We start from the raw sequence: 17,298 nt of genomic DNA, 5'->3' as shown, positions 1-17,298 counted from the left end.
ATCGCTTGCTTTCGTTTCGCACGGCCCAAAGTAATGCCCAGTTCCTCACAAATTTCGATGAGTTCCTTCACTTTAAGGTTCTCCATCGTTCACACTAGCCTCTTGCTGTTTGCCCCTGCTAAGAATTCACTTGCCATACCCACTATAAGTCTACCAGCAAGACGCGCAAGCAATTTTTAACACTCCCGTGTTTAGCCCCTCCACATTAACTTTAGTTTCAAAGCATTTTGACTTTGCTTGAAACGATCAACGCTCACTCTAATGCTTCACACAGCCCTTCTCTAAACTACTACAACCTGAGATAGAGTAGTCTGGTGAACTGAGGGGAAAACATCAGGCACTCACCGCATCGATGTCGCTGACGCCGGCCGATCCCCCAGATGCCAACCACTGTTACGAAGCGCGCCTCCGACGACGTTACAAAGGGCGCCACGAATCTTACCGCTGCAACCACTGTTTCGAAAGATGGCGACGCCAACACGGTCCTGAAGGTGTCACTGCTTCGAACTCCGCCGGGAAGGTCACCAGCCGTTTGGTAGCGTAGGTTTCTCAGCTCGCGACTGCTTCTGCGCAGAGCTGATAGACGTGCGGACGAGACGACGGTGAGTTAAACAAGGTGTATGTACAGCATATACGCAGAGGCGTTACAAATTCGGCACTGGGGCCGACATTTCAGAGACGCGAAGAGCCGAACTCTCTTCTCTTACACATAGGTCAACTGCTCGCGACGCGTCGCAGGGCTTTTTTTATATGCACCGGGTGGATTCTTTGAGTAACCAAATGTCCAACCTGAAACGCCGCTGGTCGTGAGGTCAGAATCCTCCAATGGGGTTGCCACTGGGCCGCGTCATTCTCATCAAATCTGGAGCCGCTGCGCTGCACGTGGCTGCACCCAAGGACGAGTGACGCCGCCACGCATTGCGACAGACTCGCCACACACGAAGGCGCCGATTGCTTCGACGGGCTCGCTGGCTGAGGTGATTCACTGTGCGTGCTTGGCAAAAAGGCACTGCCGCGTGATGACGCCATGGAGTTGTTCGCATCAGGCGGGCTCGCGGGTTGGCATTGACACTTATTGCCTTTTTCAGAGGCATGGATGTTCGCTGTGGACTTGCAGGCATAACAAGAGTGACAAGGTGGGTCACATGCTTAAAGGCGTAGCGCATGATGCCTTCAACTTGTTCGTGTACACCAACGTCACGAGAACAGATATGATTACCAAGAAATGCCACGCTTCGAAATGGCCAAAAGCCGACGTGTTCTCCTTCATTTACGCAGATACCAAACACTGCTGTTGCATGAACCTGCACCGATCTCGGTGTCGCGCCACCCATACAGAAGAACGTGACACGTATAGTTAAACGGGAGCTTGAGGCGTCTAGCCCAATGCCGTTTCTTTCACTTCTACTTGACCATGTCGCCGCACAAACTCCTTCGTTGCTTCCTGTTATTTAAGCCATCGTAAGGCAAGAAATTTCGGAGCTTGGTTTTCTTATCGCCTGTTCCCTCTGCCGACCCGCCTCCAGACCAAAGACAATAAATGCACCGCGCTATGACTAACATTTTCTTCCGCGATCCTCTGATCCGACGAAAGAGAGAACTGCAGACGGAAAACCGATCAGCTTCCGCTGCCTCCGTGTTGGCCATATCTCCCGCTACTGCCACAGCACTTGGATGTGCCCAAACTGCAAAACATTTTTCTCTTCTCGTCCATACGAGTACTCCCGTAGGTATTCGCCCAATTGTGTGTACCTTTCTTCGAACGCCCTTAACAGCCGCTTCACCGCTCGTTTGCCATCACCTCAACGCCGCCGTTCACTATCACCCCAACCACGCCTCTATTCATCGCCGGCAAACAATGGACCCTATTGGACAAAAAACTAGATGTTGCAGCTCGAGGAGGTAGCGCTGGATCACTTGCGGCTGATCCTAATCCTCCGTTTAAGCCCCCCACTAATACGAACCTAATTGAGGTGTATGTGGACAGCCTTTTTTTGACGGCATTAGTTGATACCGGAGCACAAGTGTCCATACGCGTGCTCATCTGTGTCACCTACCCAAAAATGTCATCACGGGTGCAGTAACTACAGCTCTCCGTGTCACTGATGGTGGAACTGTGGCCATCACTGGACGGTGTACAGCTCGTGTTAGCACTGCCGGCCGCCATGTCCCCGTTTTATTTACGGTCCTCGAAAATCACCCTCATGACCTAATTTTGGCATGGACTTCCTATCGACGCACTCTGCTCTGATCGATTTTGCCGCCCATCCTCTCTGTCTAGAAGTTCCTCTTCTTCCGAATTTTCACCCTGAACTGCCGAAGAGATTCCGCACCACTGACTTTTGCCGGATACCACCTAAAGCTCTCACATTCGTTGAATTGGCAACACCCTCTCCTATGCTCGACGGTGATTATACTGTGACACCAATTCCTGATGTTCTCCTGGCCCGTGACATCATTATCCCACACTCAGTCGTAACTGCTACCTTTAACCGAAAATATTTACCTGTTATCAATTTCGGTTTTATGAAGGAAGTGCTACCTCAAATAATTTCGGTCGCAACGCTAAGACCCTCAGTATGACGCAATCATTGGCGGCGTGTTGTGTAAAGTGTGATTAATGCGGCTGATGCGGAGCGCGGGGACAGTTCCCGACCCCTAACTAACAAAGCTGATTGGTTCTGCGAAGGCCAACGCGGAAGACCAGCGCACGGAAAATAAAGGCGACTCCTTTGTTTACTTGGTTCACGAGCGGTGCCGTCAAGGTCGCCCCCGCTTAGGACTATAAGAGGACGCTTACTCGAGAGAGCGTCTTGCAAGAAGCAGGCCAAGCGCCGCCTTCTGAGTTCTAGTCGTTGTTAGCATGAGCACGGGCAATCAAGAATGCTGCATAGACGCGACCACTGAGCATACCGAAACATGGTTGTGGCATGCAGAAGAGCTTATCCTCCCCCGCTATACGTCATTTCCGAGTGTTGTTAGATTGGCGAGGCGCCTCGCTGTCGCGTGCACATCTGTTCAATGCACAGGAACTGACGGTGTACTCACCATTTCTAAGGAGGCTTCTACGAAGCAAAGTTTAGTGAGATAGCTGACGGGGCTCGAGCGTGAGAATGGCTACCGACGAAGGCTGATTGATTGATATGTGGGGTTTAACGTCCCAAAACCACTATATGATTATGAGAGACGCCGTAGTGGAGGGCTCCGGAAATTTAGACCACCTGGGGTTCTTTAACGTGCACCCAAATCTGAGCACACAGGCCTACAACATTTCCGCCTCCATCGGAAATGCAGCAGCCGAAGCCGGGATTTGAACCCGCGCCCTGCGGGTCAGCAGCCGAGTACCTTAGCCACTAGACCACCGCGGCGGGGCTACCGACGAAGGCTAGCGCAACTTGACATGGGAGAGAGTGAGACACGCAGAGAACCTATCTCCACTGGGGTTGTATTTTTAACGTAGTTTTGGCAATGCAGTGCCTGTTATTAAAGACTTTTAGGGGCGACTCCTTATAGCGGCACCCGTTTGTCCCTCGTAGCCGTAGCAGTAGTGTGTAACCAGTAATACATTTTGATCTCCAAGGTGATGCCGGTGAGAGATTTCTTCTGTGCGTTGTTGAAAAATAACAGATAGTGCTCAATTTACATGCCAATGGCTGCTAAGAAAAAATGAGAGACTGGAGAATTCGACTTTTAGTTAAGGCGCACGCTGCAAATTTTTTATTGTTCAACAACGCACAGAAGACACAAAAGGGTTGCTACGTCATACTCGCTGGGTGTAGCCTCCTAGGTTTTAGAAAGCTTTAGCGAGCGTTGGGCCGCAGTGCCATGAATATAGTGAACTAGTATATGCCATGAACTCAAGGTGGTTAAAGGTAGCAAGTAGACACGAAGCGCAAGCCGTAAGAAAGTGTGCGTGTGCCTCCTCTCGTTCAGTCCTTGGAATGTCCGCTGGATGGTGGTGCTTCTATATGGGGTATATATGATGAAAAGATTCGAGATGGTGGTACTTGGAGTGTTGAATAGGTGGACGAACGGACACACAGACAGATGCATGGACGGACGCACGGAGGGCTTGATGGAAGAATGGACGCATGGACGGACGCACAGATGAACGTGCGGACGCACGAACAGACGCACGCATGAACGTGCGGATAGACGCACGGGCGGCCACACAGACGCACGCATGGATGGACGGAAGCAAGAACGAATGGACAGACGGATGCTTCGTCCCACTATTCATCATTCACTCTGTGAATATGCTGCCATTTTTCTGTGATTGGTTGTGGCGATGCAAGCCCACATGTGTGAATGGCTTGTGTGGATGCCCTTTGATCATCCGAGGCTTGAATAGGGAATGTTTGAATGTGGAAACAAAGAGTGGATGTTCTGGCTTGGACTCGGAAAGACACCTGAGGCTGCAATAAGCGACTCTTCACCGGACTATGGCTCTTCCTTCGTGTTGCCCCCGTGCACTCGAGTCATCGATTGGACCCATTCCGAACCTCAAACACCTTACCTCCTTAGCTATTGTAGAATCTAGTCGAGAAGAACGAAATTAACTCCCTTCATCGTCGATCACGTCACCAGTTTTGCGGCAGACGTATGTGCTGACCACTCATGGCAGCCACAGGATGCCACGTGCCTCAATGGGACTTAGCGCTCCATGTTCGGCCAGGACCTCAAACCTGAGAGGTCAGCCACGCTATGCTGCTTCTGGCTTCATACCGCGACATATTCGACATCGACATCAGTCCACTCGGCCAAACTTCACTCGTTAAAAATAAAGCCGACACGTGGTGCCTCCTTGTTGATTACCACCATCTGGATAAAATCACAAAGAAGGACTTTTACCCTTTGCCCCGAATCGACGACACTCTCGTTTGTTTCTGTGGTGCCCGATACTTTTCTACAATAGACCTACGTTTCATGATTGAGAAAATTGCGCTACAATTGTTGCGGAAAACGAAGCTGGGGAGAAGACAAAAAAGAAGGGGAGAGTACAAGCGCAAACTGATATTAATATGTGAGGTTTAACGTCCCAAAACCACCATGTGAATATGAGAGACGCTGTAGTGGAGGGCTCCAGAAATTCCGACCACCTGGGGTTCTTTAACGGGCACTCAAATCTGAGCACATGGGCCTTCAACATTGCAGCCTTCATCGGAAATGCAGCCGCCGAAGCCGGGATTCGATCTCACGACCTGCGGGTCAGCAGCCGAGACCTTAGTTACTAGACCACCGCGGCGGGGCAAGCGCAAACTATCAACTGAAGTTTATTGAAATAACTTGTAAGAATGAAGCCTTTCTGGAAAGATAATAGCTGATTTACGGAAAGGGTGGGGCTCGGAAATTTCGCTCCACGGTCTTCAGATGCAAGCACATGGGGTGATTACGATTACCAGATGTGATGCTACTTCAAAGTGGTTATCCGGGTATGCTCAATAAATGCTTTTTCTGGCTTCCAAATGAATTCATTTTTCGTGGGGGTCACTGCACGTCACCCTTTTCGTAAATCGACTATTATCTTTCCAGAAAGCCTTCATTCTTCCAAGTTCTTTCAATAAACTTCAGTTGATAGTTTGGGCATGTACTGGTCGCTACTTTTTTTTCTCCTTCCTAACTTCGTTTTTCACAGCAACTGTGCCACAATTTTTCTCATTCAAGAAAAACCAGCTAGTCCAACACCTCTCTTTGCTAACCTTCGTTCCGACTATTGGCAGATTGGTGTTGGTGTCTAAGAAAAATATGAAAATAAGACTGCGCGCTTGTAACTCCAGACGGCCTCTACAAGTTCAATGTTATGCCGTTTGGGCTATGCTACGCCCCAATTACGTTCGAGCGCATGATGGGCTTTCTGCTACAAGGGTTCAAATTGTAGACATGTTTTTGTTATCTAGACGATGTTATTGTATACTCCGCAACGATTGATACCCACCTTCAGAGTTTGTCAGCTATTTTCGACATCTCCCACACTGCTGGCCTTCAAATAAACTCGTTGCCATGTCACTTCGGCTGCCAGCATATTAAAGAGTTGGGCCACTATGTCGACTCATATGGTGTGCTGCTTGACCTGGAGAAAATTTGTGCAGTCACGAGTTTTCCTATACACCAGTCAGTCAAAGACGTCTGGAGTTTTGTATGGCTTTGTCCCTGTATTAGAAGGTTTGTGAAAAATTTCGCAACCATCGCTCTACCGCTCCATGAGCTTCTGAGGAAAGACGTCACATTTACGTGGGGTACCGCCCAAGCTGCCGCTTTTTTTTCACCTAATCACGCTACTGAAGGCTCCACTCATATTGGGTCACTTTGACTCGCCCACTCCGACAGAAGTCCGAACCGATGCTAGTGGTTACGGGATTGAAGCCGTCCTAGCCCAAAGCCAGCAGAAACACGACAGTGTTGTCGCCTACGCAAGCCGCCTCCTCACAGCTGCTGAGCGCAACTGTTTCAATACAGAGTGAATGTCTTGCTTTTGTTTGGGCCGTCCCAAACTTGCACCAATATATATATATATATATATGGCACAAATTTCTCTAATATTTGACCATCATGAGCTATGTTGGCTTACGTCTCTGAAGGATCCTACTGGCAGGCTCGGGTTTTGTGCTCTGCAAATGCAAGAGAATAACTACACTGTGACATAGAAGTCCGAACACCTAAATCAAGATGGAGACTGCCTGTCCCGCTACCCGGTCGCTAAATAGAACATCATGCGTGACACTGACACCAACCCTTGCGTCCGTCCTCTTTCGTAAATGAGATGCATCGTTGACAAGCAGCGCCATGATGCGTCCTTACGTGCTATTGTCGAGCGCCTCGAATCCCTACCTTCCGATCAGTCCTATTGCTCATTCGTCCTCCACGATGGTGTATTATACCAACAAACTTTTAAGCCGGACAGACCGTCCCGGCTGCTTGTCATTCCGAAACATCTTCGCTCGGAAGTTGTACACGAACTTCATGACCATCCGACTGCCGGTCACATTGGTGTGTCAAGCACTTACGACCGAATACCCCGACGCTTCTTTTGGCCAGGCTTTGCACGCTCAGTCAGACGATACATAGCGGTATGCGAGAAATGTCAGCGTCGCAAAACACCATGGACGCTTTCCGCAGGATGCCTTCCATCATTTGGCATTGTCAGGACCATTCTTCCGCGTTGGCTTAGACTTACTTGGCCCATTCCCTTTGTCTTCCTTTGCAACAAGTGGATAGCCTTGGTCACCGACTACGCCCCGCGTTATACCATCACACGAGCTCTTCCAACAAGCTGCGCTACAGGTGTCACTGACCAGCTTACCCAAAATTATGAACCAACTCTCGTAGCTACAAGTTTCACTTCCGCCTAAAGGACGTGATTCTGCAACACGGAGCTCCGCGGGAGCTGCTTACAGACCATGGCTGCATCTTTTTTTCGTAGGTCGTATTCGATAGCTTCCAGGCATGTGACATGAGGCACAAGCTGGTTACTTCATACCATTCACAGCTTAATGTACTTACGCAGTGCCTGAATTGAACTATTACAGAAATTCTCGCCAAGTATGTTTCTTCCAATCACACCCACTGGTATCTTGCGTTGCTGTACGTCACATTTGCATACAATTCATCGCGCCATGACACTGCCGGTTTTTCTGCATTTTTTCTGTTGTCTGGCCGAGAATTATTATTGCCTCTTGACACCGTGATTCCGTCCCCTGCAGTATCCAATGAATATGGCCGCTCACGCACGCGAACTTACCCGTACTCGCCTTCTGGACCCCCAAGAGAAGCAATGGCGTTTGTATGATCAACGACACCGCGACCTACACTTTTCGCCTGATTCTTTGGGCCGGCTGTGGTCTCCGACCCGTCAAGTTGGCTTGTGGCAAAAAACTTCTTACCCGCTACACAGGTTCATACCGAGTCCTTCGTGCGGTTACTCCTGTAACATATGAAATCGGTCCTGTCGCTCCGTGGCCTTCATGCACCCCACAGGCTACCAATATAGTACATGTTGTGCGCTTGAAACCCTACCACTTTGCCTTTAACATTGACATTTATATGCGCCGAGACGGTGCAACTGCCGCCGGGGATTACGCTACTTGCATGCATAATCATATTCTAGGGGGCGACGCCCGTATGTGCCGGACTAGGAAGACGAAGCGTTGTCTCGGCTTGGTCCCTGGTCAACCGGTCACGCTGCTACTGCTGGTCTAAAATATATCTCAACCAGAGCCTTGTAAATACAGTGTCTCTTTTTTCCCTAACAATATAAAAGAAGACATAAAAAACCACGAGGGAACATACAGAAATTACGGTTGATTTTTCTGCTCTCCCTTAACTCAAAGAAAAAAATTGTGGCTGCATTTTGCTAGCCTCGACGTGGAGCTTGAGTGCGAAACGTGCCAGGTTGTCAAACGATCTTTTTTAATATCGTTGTTGTCCATGTGAACGCCAATAATCACTGTATTTTCATGGCACTGGTCATGCACCGTGCACTTGCCTGAAGTATAGAATGCTCATTGCGTAATACTCAAAGAAACGATAGCTTACCATTCCGAGAGAACCATAATTAAGTGCTTCTGGCCCGTACTCATAGAAAAATGGTGGTTGAATTATGGCTATTGGTATTTTTATGGTAGCCTCATTGTAGGTTGCCCCAACAAACTCTTCATCATACCACATTGTTTTCTGGTCCTTCCACCGATAGTGAGCGTTTATTCGGCGAGCTTCTATCCATGAGTGAAACAGCCGATTGAGCGGTACGTCCGGCAGAGGTTCTGCATCATGCAATTAAAAAAAAACATTATTATGTGAAACGCCTTCATTGCGGCACAGATGCTCGGCGCGGAAGCTTTGAAAGAAGTGGACAACGGGCATTAAACACCACATGCATGGTCTCAAACAACGTATCTCGATACTGCCGAAGCGATAACGCCAAATGGTGAGCGAACTATCGACGCCGAAGTGCTATATGCCTACTTAAACACTAATACTGAAAGCTTCACGAGATAACGTTCGCATCAATACTATGTCAAACTCTAACCTACACCCATTAGAAGAACAAGTAATAATATATTATAAATATTTTTATTATGGTAATAGAACTAGTATCATTATTATTATTATTATTATTATTATTATTATTATTATTATTATTATTATTATTATTGTTATTAATAATATTAAAGTATTACCTGGAGTTAACCATTTCACAACCACGATATGACTATCACAGAGATGTAATTATGTATTGCAGAAAAAAAGAAATAGGCAGCTTGGCGGCCAAAACATGTCGCGGAGTAGGGATTCCGCTAAATAGTCGGCATCCCTACTCCGCGACACCGCATGACGAGGCCTTAACTCGCGCTCGTCTCATCCGAATACGCTAAGACTCCAGCAAGGTGAGGTTTATAAAAGGGCAGTATCCCATGCCTCTCGGGAGTTTTTCGCACATGCGCATGCCCTGTGAAAGATGTTACAGGTCTCCCCATGGTATAGACATCGCCCATCAATGTTCCGATCGAAGTGTGTTTCAATTGCAGGACAGAGTATAATACCTGTCTGCAGGTGCCCTAAAGTTCAATCATTCACTTAGCCCTATTGGAAGTACCGGGAAACGGCACTGAGTGTCGCGATAATAGGAAATCATTCTTTGAACCACAGCAGTAGTGTATTGGCCTCCGAGTCGTAAGAGCTGCGGTGAGGACACCGGTTGGTAAGCGGTCGTGCGGCAGTGCCGGCGGCCTCAATGCTTCGTGAATCCCAATTGTCAGGAGCCCATAATATGCGTTAAGGGTTACATTGGTGGCAGCTTGTCTTAGAATATCGCCAGCGAAGAGGAATACATTCCTTGCTAGGTAGTGAAGTGGGCGTGACTCGGCCCCTCGATAATCACATTTTTAAGATGCTTGTGTTTGGCTATAATAAAAAAAAACTGGAAACATAGCTGTGACGCCACAAAAGGTACCGGAATTGATTCGGCCAAGAACAGCACAGCTGAGAACATTTACACTTGGCTGCGCATTCGCATACGCTTTGGAAATTTGGCGGTATATATTATCAATTGAGGAGGAGAGGGGGCATGCTGTTTTCCTAATAATTACCTAAATAACTCCTGAAGAAAACAGCATGCCAGGCAGTGCATACAGTTTAGGGCGTTTTCTGCACGTGCTTTTTATCAGAAGTATTAATGAAAATGTTCCCTCAGCCTTAATTGCAGTTTCTCTCAGTTTCGCTACTTGAAGACTTCCTAGAAGCACGCAGTGACCTACATTGGCAATAAGTTATCTTTTTTCTCTCTTCTTTTTTTGACTACAAGTTTATTGTTTTTTGCGAATAATTAAAGTAGCTGCGAAATTTTTTTAGAGATAGTTGAGAGACTCCTTGCTGATTTAATGCTTTTAAAATATACGATAGCTCTGCTGAGTAGAATGCGTGTTTGTGATTCTGATTTGTAATTCGATTGTAAATGAATATTGTGGGGTCATACCATTATTTTAATGTTTGCACAATAAAAGAAATTTCAGGTATACTTCATCTTTTACGTATGATGTTCTCAAGTCCAACAGCGTTACTCTGCCTCCAATATCTACTCAAAGTGTTATGTGGTGGCTCATCCCTACAGCTATAAGCGACGCTAACTTCTTCACACTAAATGAACGACAAATTTTCAACAGGCGAGTCAAAGACACCTGTTCTTATCTTAAAGGAGAGAAAAGTGAGCCACTTTCATTAAACTGCCGGTTCAAAATTATCAGCCGAAGCTCTTTTTAAAAGAAGCATGCAGCCCTAGTCTCTAGTTACTACAGCACACATATGTGATCATGAGCAATATGGATTGTAATTCCGCTTTAATGCTTTGTTCAATGATTGCATTTAATGTAGTGGTACGAATGTCACGTCCAGAGTTGCCGTGGATATCGTTTTTGCATTTTGAATCAGTGCCATGCCGACTTTTCCGCCTGGGTTTCTCATTTGGCCAAACGTCTGTAGGTACAAATTTTTGCGTCCCACCTCGTATGGCTCTCAACTAACAACTTTATTCTTTAAGCTTGACATTCGAATTCGTGTAGTGAACGTAGAAATACTCACCGTAAAACTTTTCGATGAACTTGGGGTTCAATCGATTTCCCGGACTTCCTATCTGATACTTTATGCCTTTGCTGTTCAAAAAACTTCGAACTCTGTTGGGGAGCCAGCTGGAGGATTGCACTGCCTTGTAAAAGGCATAGCTGATAGACAATGCCACACGAAACGCATCTCTTACCATGTGAGGTGGACTCCCTGCTCCGTAGAAAAGTTAGAAAAACGCCAAATTGAATGTGTAAGTTTCAATGTATGAATTCTGGTGGTAGCTAAAAATTTATTTGAAAAAATACTATTTTGTTCTTTAAAACTTGGAATACTGTACAATACAATTCTATACAATAGAAAATGCGTTTCAAAACCCTAAGGACACATTCATACGGCGGTGGCCGTTCCGCATTGCAGATGATGCCATCATTGTGTTCGGATGCATCGTGGCGTTCCGCCACTCACTCATGCGGCATCATCTCTTTGTTTATTTGATTTTAATATTGCATCTTGCAGTCAGTAACACATTGGAAGCTCACATGAACATTCCGTGCCTACTTTAGAAAACAACGGTCGTCATGAAAAGCGCAGTTAAAATTCACGTTAATGCAACTGCGTCAATGTTCACCCAAAACGAACGCCGCATAAGCAGTGTTTCAGCACATAGCAATAAATGACATGCATGCATAAGCATTCATATAAAAGCCAGGTATACACACTACGCACACACCCGCCACAGATATCCAGAGCATAGAAGCTGTTTTGAGCTGCCAGAACATGTTTCGAAGTGCACAAAACCTTTTTTGGCATCATAAAGGTGTACCGCTAAAGATTCTGTACCTCTGCATTGGTGTTCTGAAAACTGCCTGTGACTGATATAGACATATCCGTATTACTTTCACGGTCATCACTGCAGCGCGTCTGTTCGTTGTCTGTTTCGAACTACCATTCGAAATTTCGTAACTTTGCAATCTTCGTCGCATTTGATCTATACATGCTTTCCACAGCCCAACTTTAATTGATCAAAAGTTTTTAGGCATACTATTCTGAAATCCTACAAATGCCATGAACGAAAAAAAGGCTAAGATCGCGTTTTAATGACCACTACTGGTGGTGCGCTGTCTTCATTTTGACGGGGGCGAGCACATAAGCCCACAGTGAAAGCTCACACCACGTCCCTGGAATGCTACTACAGTAAGATTAGAAGGCAAAATATATTAACCGGAATATATAAAAAGAACTGCAGCTAATATTGTGAGGTATCTGTTGCCTTATACTCTGTGCTCCATCAGCCTCTAATACCCATTGCTCGCGCACACCCCTCCCTCTCCAGATGTATGAATTAAGGAGTTGAGTGACGCATTGGTAGACTTTATTGCAAGAGCTCAATAAATGTATACAAGTGTTTGAAATGCCATCTCCTAGCTTATGCTAGACCTTCGACCGCGTCGTATCTATTTACGTATGTCTCAAAATCTATCTGCGCAGAAGTTTCGTGAAACACTTTCTATACCTTCTGTTATGCTTCATACTACCTTGAGTACTCGGCTGTTTTCAGTGGCGCAGTTGACGATGCTCTGGAGGAATGGCTGCGGACGTGCGACTGAATACGTATTATCATCAAATTTATTCATGTCGAGAAGCTCGGCGACGTGCTATTTCACCTCGCTGCTGTGGCCAGCACGAAGTACACCAACAACTACACATAATTTCCGATATGGTCCACGTTCAAGGCTTAATTAGTCTCTCTGCTCGGTGACCCTGCTTTATGAAGCTTGTGCTCGAAATTGCGTGTTTCTGATGTTCTTGGCAGTGCGGATAATAATTCATTGTGAACTTACTCACAGCGCAACACCAGAAAAAGTACAGGACAGGGAAGGAGCAAAAGAGAAAAGACGGCGCTGGCACACAACTGTTGTTTATTGGAAAAAACGGGGTGAAAAGTATATATATGGGTACTGGCAGCCTACATCACAACATGCGGAGAATACGAGGTGCATCGAGGTAGCGTTGTCACACTCATGGCAATAAACAAGATTGGCCTAAATAACTTAATTCTTTTTTATGCAGTGTGATGGATGGTTCACTAACGCACTTGCTACCCCTAATCTTTATATGAGATATCTCAGCGAGTTCTCTTGTTAGCTGGTTAGGATGCTTGAAGATGATGGTGGTTCTCTCAAAAATGGGACGACAACCGCATGACCTGCATTGTTCCGGCAGGTGAAGTCGCGCTATCTTTTCCCCCACGCCCATGGCCTATGGAAATGCGTTATGACGTCATCTGAAATTATCTGCTCTGACAAGGTTGCCAGATTTGGCTACTGCATGCACGACTGGCTACATTCAAAAGGCCCCGGTGAAAAGAATGACGTTGGCTGTTTGGCCCCCTTATAACTCATGTTATGGCGTTGGCATCAATGCTAATATAAACCTAAACCGAGTGCCACTGCGAAAAGAAGTATGAAAGCCTCATTTTACACAGCCGGCTGCACCTTCCTCGGTGTAATTGAATTTTGTTACTGGGTATGCTTCAAGCATTTGCCTGTACTCAAAATACGTCCTGGTCTCCATAGTTTCGGATTACTCACGAAACTGATACAGATTAGCGCCAGCACTGTAACGTAGCTTGCGGGGGACTCCAGCCTATTTAGCCGCTACCTCGGCACGCGCTATTGTTATGAGCTGTATAACTGGCACCACCTTGGGCGAATATTGTCAAAACGTGTACGCACATAGCTGAGCGAAGCCTTGCGCAGAATCCACGTGTCTCGCTGTTTCGAAATAGTAGGCTGTTCTGGTTCAATATTTCCACTTCCGACGCTGTTGCACTTCTCAGCCACAGCGCTCGTTCTGTCAATTGTTCTATCTTATTTTTTTGAAATGACATGCCTGTTCTTTATAACTTGGCGTTCTTAGGCTTCAGTGCATGTATTTCTCACATAAATGCATGTAAGCTGTTCTTTGCGTGATCTGTTAGCACAGACGCACTAAAAACATTTCATTGCAGGAAGCCCTGCTGGTTTTGTTTTGCCAGTGACTCTGGCTAAATCTGACCACCGCGTGGTCAGTTATGGGGCCGAATACAACGAATGCTTCGGAAACCTTGGCAAGAGATGTATTCTGTTGCTCAGAGCCCTTATTGAGAAGCAAGGAAGACAACTTCGTGAATTTCAGGATATCAGCGCCGCAATGGGATTATGAATCGATTTATAAACCTACTGGGATGCATCAGCTACTAATCCGAAGCAAGTCATTGCAGCCACAGCAATAAATCTTTTTGTTGTCTCTAAGTCTAGCGCAGAAATAGAGGGAACGTTTTATGTTGTGCCTCTTAAGCTAAGCGACTTATAAAATTAAATAACAAACGCACTTCTCGCGATCATCAGTATCAAATTTGGACTACGTCGGAAAAGGTTCGCTAGCTCTACATACGTGTTCAAAAGCTGCGCTCATTTACTGTGAAATATGAAGTACTTCACTTCTCTACATTAACAGCTAGTGTGGCAAAAATGAATTCGATTATGTACACTTAGATGCCGGGGTCATATTCGTTGCCAAATAACAAGTCCTAATGCCTCCTCACACGAGTCACCTGATTTTTTGCTCTACTTTGATGAATTGAACGTCACTGTGATGTATACTTTTGTATTTTGAAGCGTCAGATTGTGGTGATAGTTCCTATAAACTGAAATCATGTTTGCTGGTTTTCTGTCTGCCAAATAAAGAAACGGCTGCTTGTTGGCTGCTGGTTGACTGCTGGTTGGCTGCTGGTTGGCTGCTCTTGTGGCTACTTTGCTGAATTTTGTGGCTATTTTTCTCTCCGAAGATTTGACAACCCTGTGCTCCACTTGCTTAATCCATAACTGCTGTGTCTTTTTGTGACAGTCGATATGGGTGCTGGCAATAGGTCTTATGGCGCCTTCTGTTGCAATTCTGTGCGTCGCAATAGACTTGCGCTTGAGGTTCAATGCAGTGTAGAAGCATTCAGAGAATTTTTTTACCAAGGCTTATATTTTTTCTCTTTTGTTTGTGAGAGGTTCGGGTTTAAGGCTACACAAATTTCAACTTTCAGGTGTTGACGGTGCTGTTGAGCTGAATAGCTAGGTCGCCTTGATGAATACGCGGAAATAGGCAATAGCCACCCAGTCGACGATGTGTTGAATTTCACTGGCCAAATTTGTGAGTAGGGCACCTGCATGGTGATTAGCCAAGTGAACAAACCCCATGCCACACAGACACTTCGTTTAAAAACTGGCCAAAATTTTCATTTGCTATACATTCGCGTTCTTACACTGTCTCATTCTTCACGGCCACCAGTTACATTCTTCGCTCCTGAATGAAACGCTTGTCCTGCGCAGGTTATTTACGGCACCTTTAGCTAGCAGAAAATCCACACCTAATATAGGTTTCTCTGATCATTCGGGCAGTGTAATGAAGTAGGTAGCGTTAGTGAAGCCTCGTATTTCAAGTCTTCCAGTGCATCTGCCGTGGGCGTACCTTGCGTAATAATGTGACCACCTGCTGTTTGTATCCGTCATCCGATCCAATGCATAGAATTCTTTTGCGCTGGCACTTATAACGACACATTCGGCTGGCTCTTGCCGCAGCTGTAGGCGTTTGCCTCCGACTTCAGTCATCGTTTATGTGCGCGCACACACACACACACACACACACACACACACACACACACACATATATATATATATATATATATATATACATATATATATATATATATATATGAGATATGGCACATTGGGAGCGTTGTCAACAAGGATAAATATATTTACTTCCCTACAGTTTCGAGAGGGGTCCTCCCTTCATCAGGGGATGAGTATAACTCTTCCCCTGATGAAGGGAGGACCCCTCCCGAAACTGTTGGGAAATAAATATATTTATCCTTATTGACAACGCTCCCATTGTGCCATATTCCATACCTTCACGAAGACTAACTGGCCCAATAAATTATTACTCCCACTATATATATATATATATATATATATATATATATATATATATATATATATATATATATAAGGGAAAGAAGCGTATACCTAGCGGCTAATTTTTCCAGGTTTTGACACAATATTAATGAGATCTATCAGATGACAGTAATGCCAAGAAATGTATAGGGGACGTTATTAGAAGCAATGGAATGTCAATAAGAAGGAAGAAAAGTGGGTGAAAAAACAACCAGCCATGAGCAGGAACCAAACCTACGACCTTCGAATAACGCGTTCGATGCTGTAACCTTTCAGCTATCACAGTGCCCTTCCCTCATCGCACTTTTTTGGGTTTATATGTAAATTTAGAAGCAGGAGCGTCGGTCAGCGCCATCTATAGGCCAAGCGGCGAGTGTGAAACACTCTTTTATGCGCATGTGTGGCGTCACGTAGCACATGAACTTATTACGAGCGGGCAGCTGACCAATAGTCCCTCATATAAAACCTAATGACACCCAGTCTGCCAGTACGAGACCGTCGTTAATGAATAAGGGAAGGAAATGTATACCTAAGGGCTCGTTTTTCCGTGTTTTGACACAATATTAATGAGATATCACAAACAGTAATGCCAAGAAATGTATAGGGGAAGTTATTAGAACAAATGGAATGTCAATAAGAAGAAAGAAAATTGGGTAAAAAAAACAACCAGCCGTGAGCAGGAATATATATATATATATACATATAAAGTTATATATATATATATATATATATATATATATATATATATATATATATATATATATGTGTATATATTCGCAAGAAGAAAAGAAATAATGAAGACAAAAGTCACAGCTTTGCCGCAAAAACGAAGCAATGAACGCGACAGCAACAACTTTGAAGATCATGTGCAGAATGGCAGGCTGATTGGAACATGTCCCGCGTTTTCCATATACAAATAACGCATGACACGTACTCAGAAAAATAGATAAACGCGAATACGCGTCTCAGTTGTCACTTTCTTGTGTTCAAAGAGGATTAAAAAAATCACCCTTGGCTGTGTATGAAAAGCGCACTTTTTTCGCAAATGCAGAATGTGCAACGATTGCAGTGACCTTTGTGCGCCCGGTAACTACAACAGAATCGTTCTGATGACAAGGGCCAGTCAAGACTTACGATCCTCCCCACCACGAGATAAGGGCGGGCGAATGAGTGTCCAGGGGCTTCACGTTCATACCCCCACCCCTTACCGCAAGGCACTCTACGCGTAGGAGATGAGAGGGTGGACCGCTGGGTCGTG

General features: G+C 45.6%; 1 protein-coding gene across 1 annotated transcript in view; it reads right to left on the bottom strand.

Annotated features, from left to right (window-relative positions):
- Positions 1-17,298, bottom strand: part of LOC142803543 (neprilysin-1-like) — a 153,934-nt gene that overhangs the window by 13,912 nt on the left and 122,724 nt on the right. Inside the window, exons 9-10 of the mRNA XM_075888670.1 lie at positions 11,074-11,265; positions 8,533-8,759 (exon numbers count right to left, since the gene is read on the bottom strand). Coding sequence (XP_075744785.1) covers positions 8,533-8,759; positions 11,074-11,265 — 419 coding nt within the window. The remainder of the gene's footprint in view (positions 1-8,532; positions 8,760-11,073; positions 11,266-17,298) is intronic.

The sequence above is a fragment of the Rhipicephalus microplus genome, chromosome 3 (genome assembly GCF_043290135.1).
Source record: "Rhipicephalus microplus isolate Deutch F79 chromosome 3, USDA_Rmic, whole genome shotgun sequence".
In the NCBI taxonomy this organism is placed as follows: domain Eukaryota; kingdom Metazoa; phylum Arthropoda; class Arachnida; order Ixodida; family Ixodidae; genus Rhipicephalus; species Rhipicephalus microplus.
This window is presented reverse-complemented; position numbering and strand designations above follow the sequence as displayed.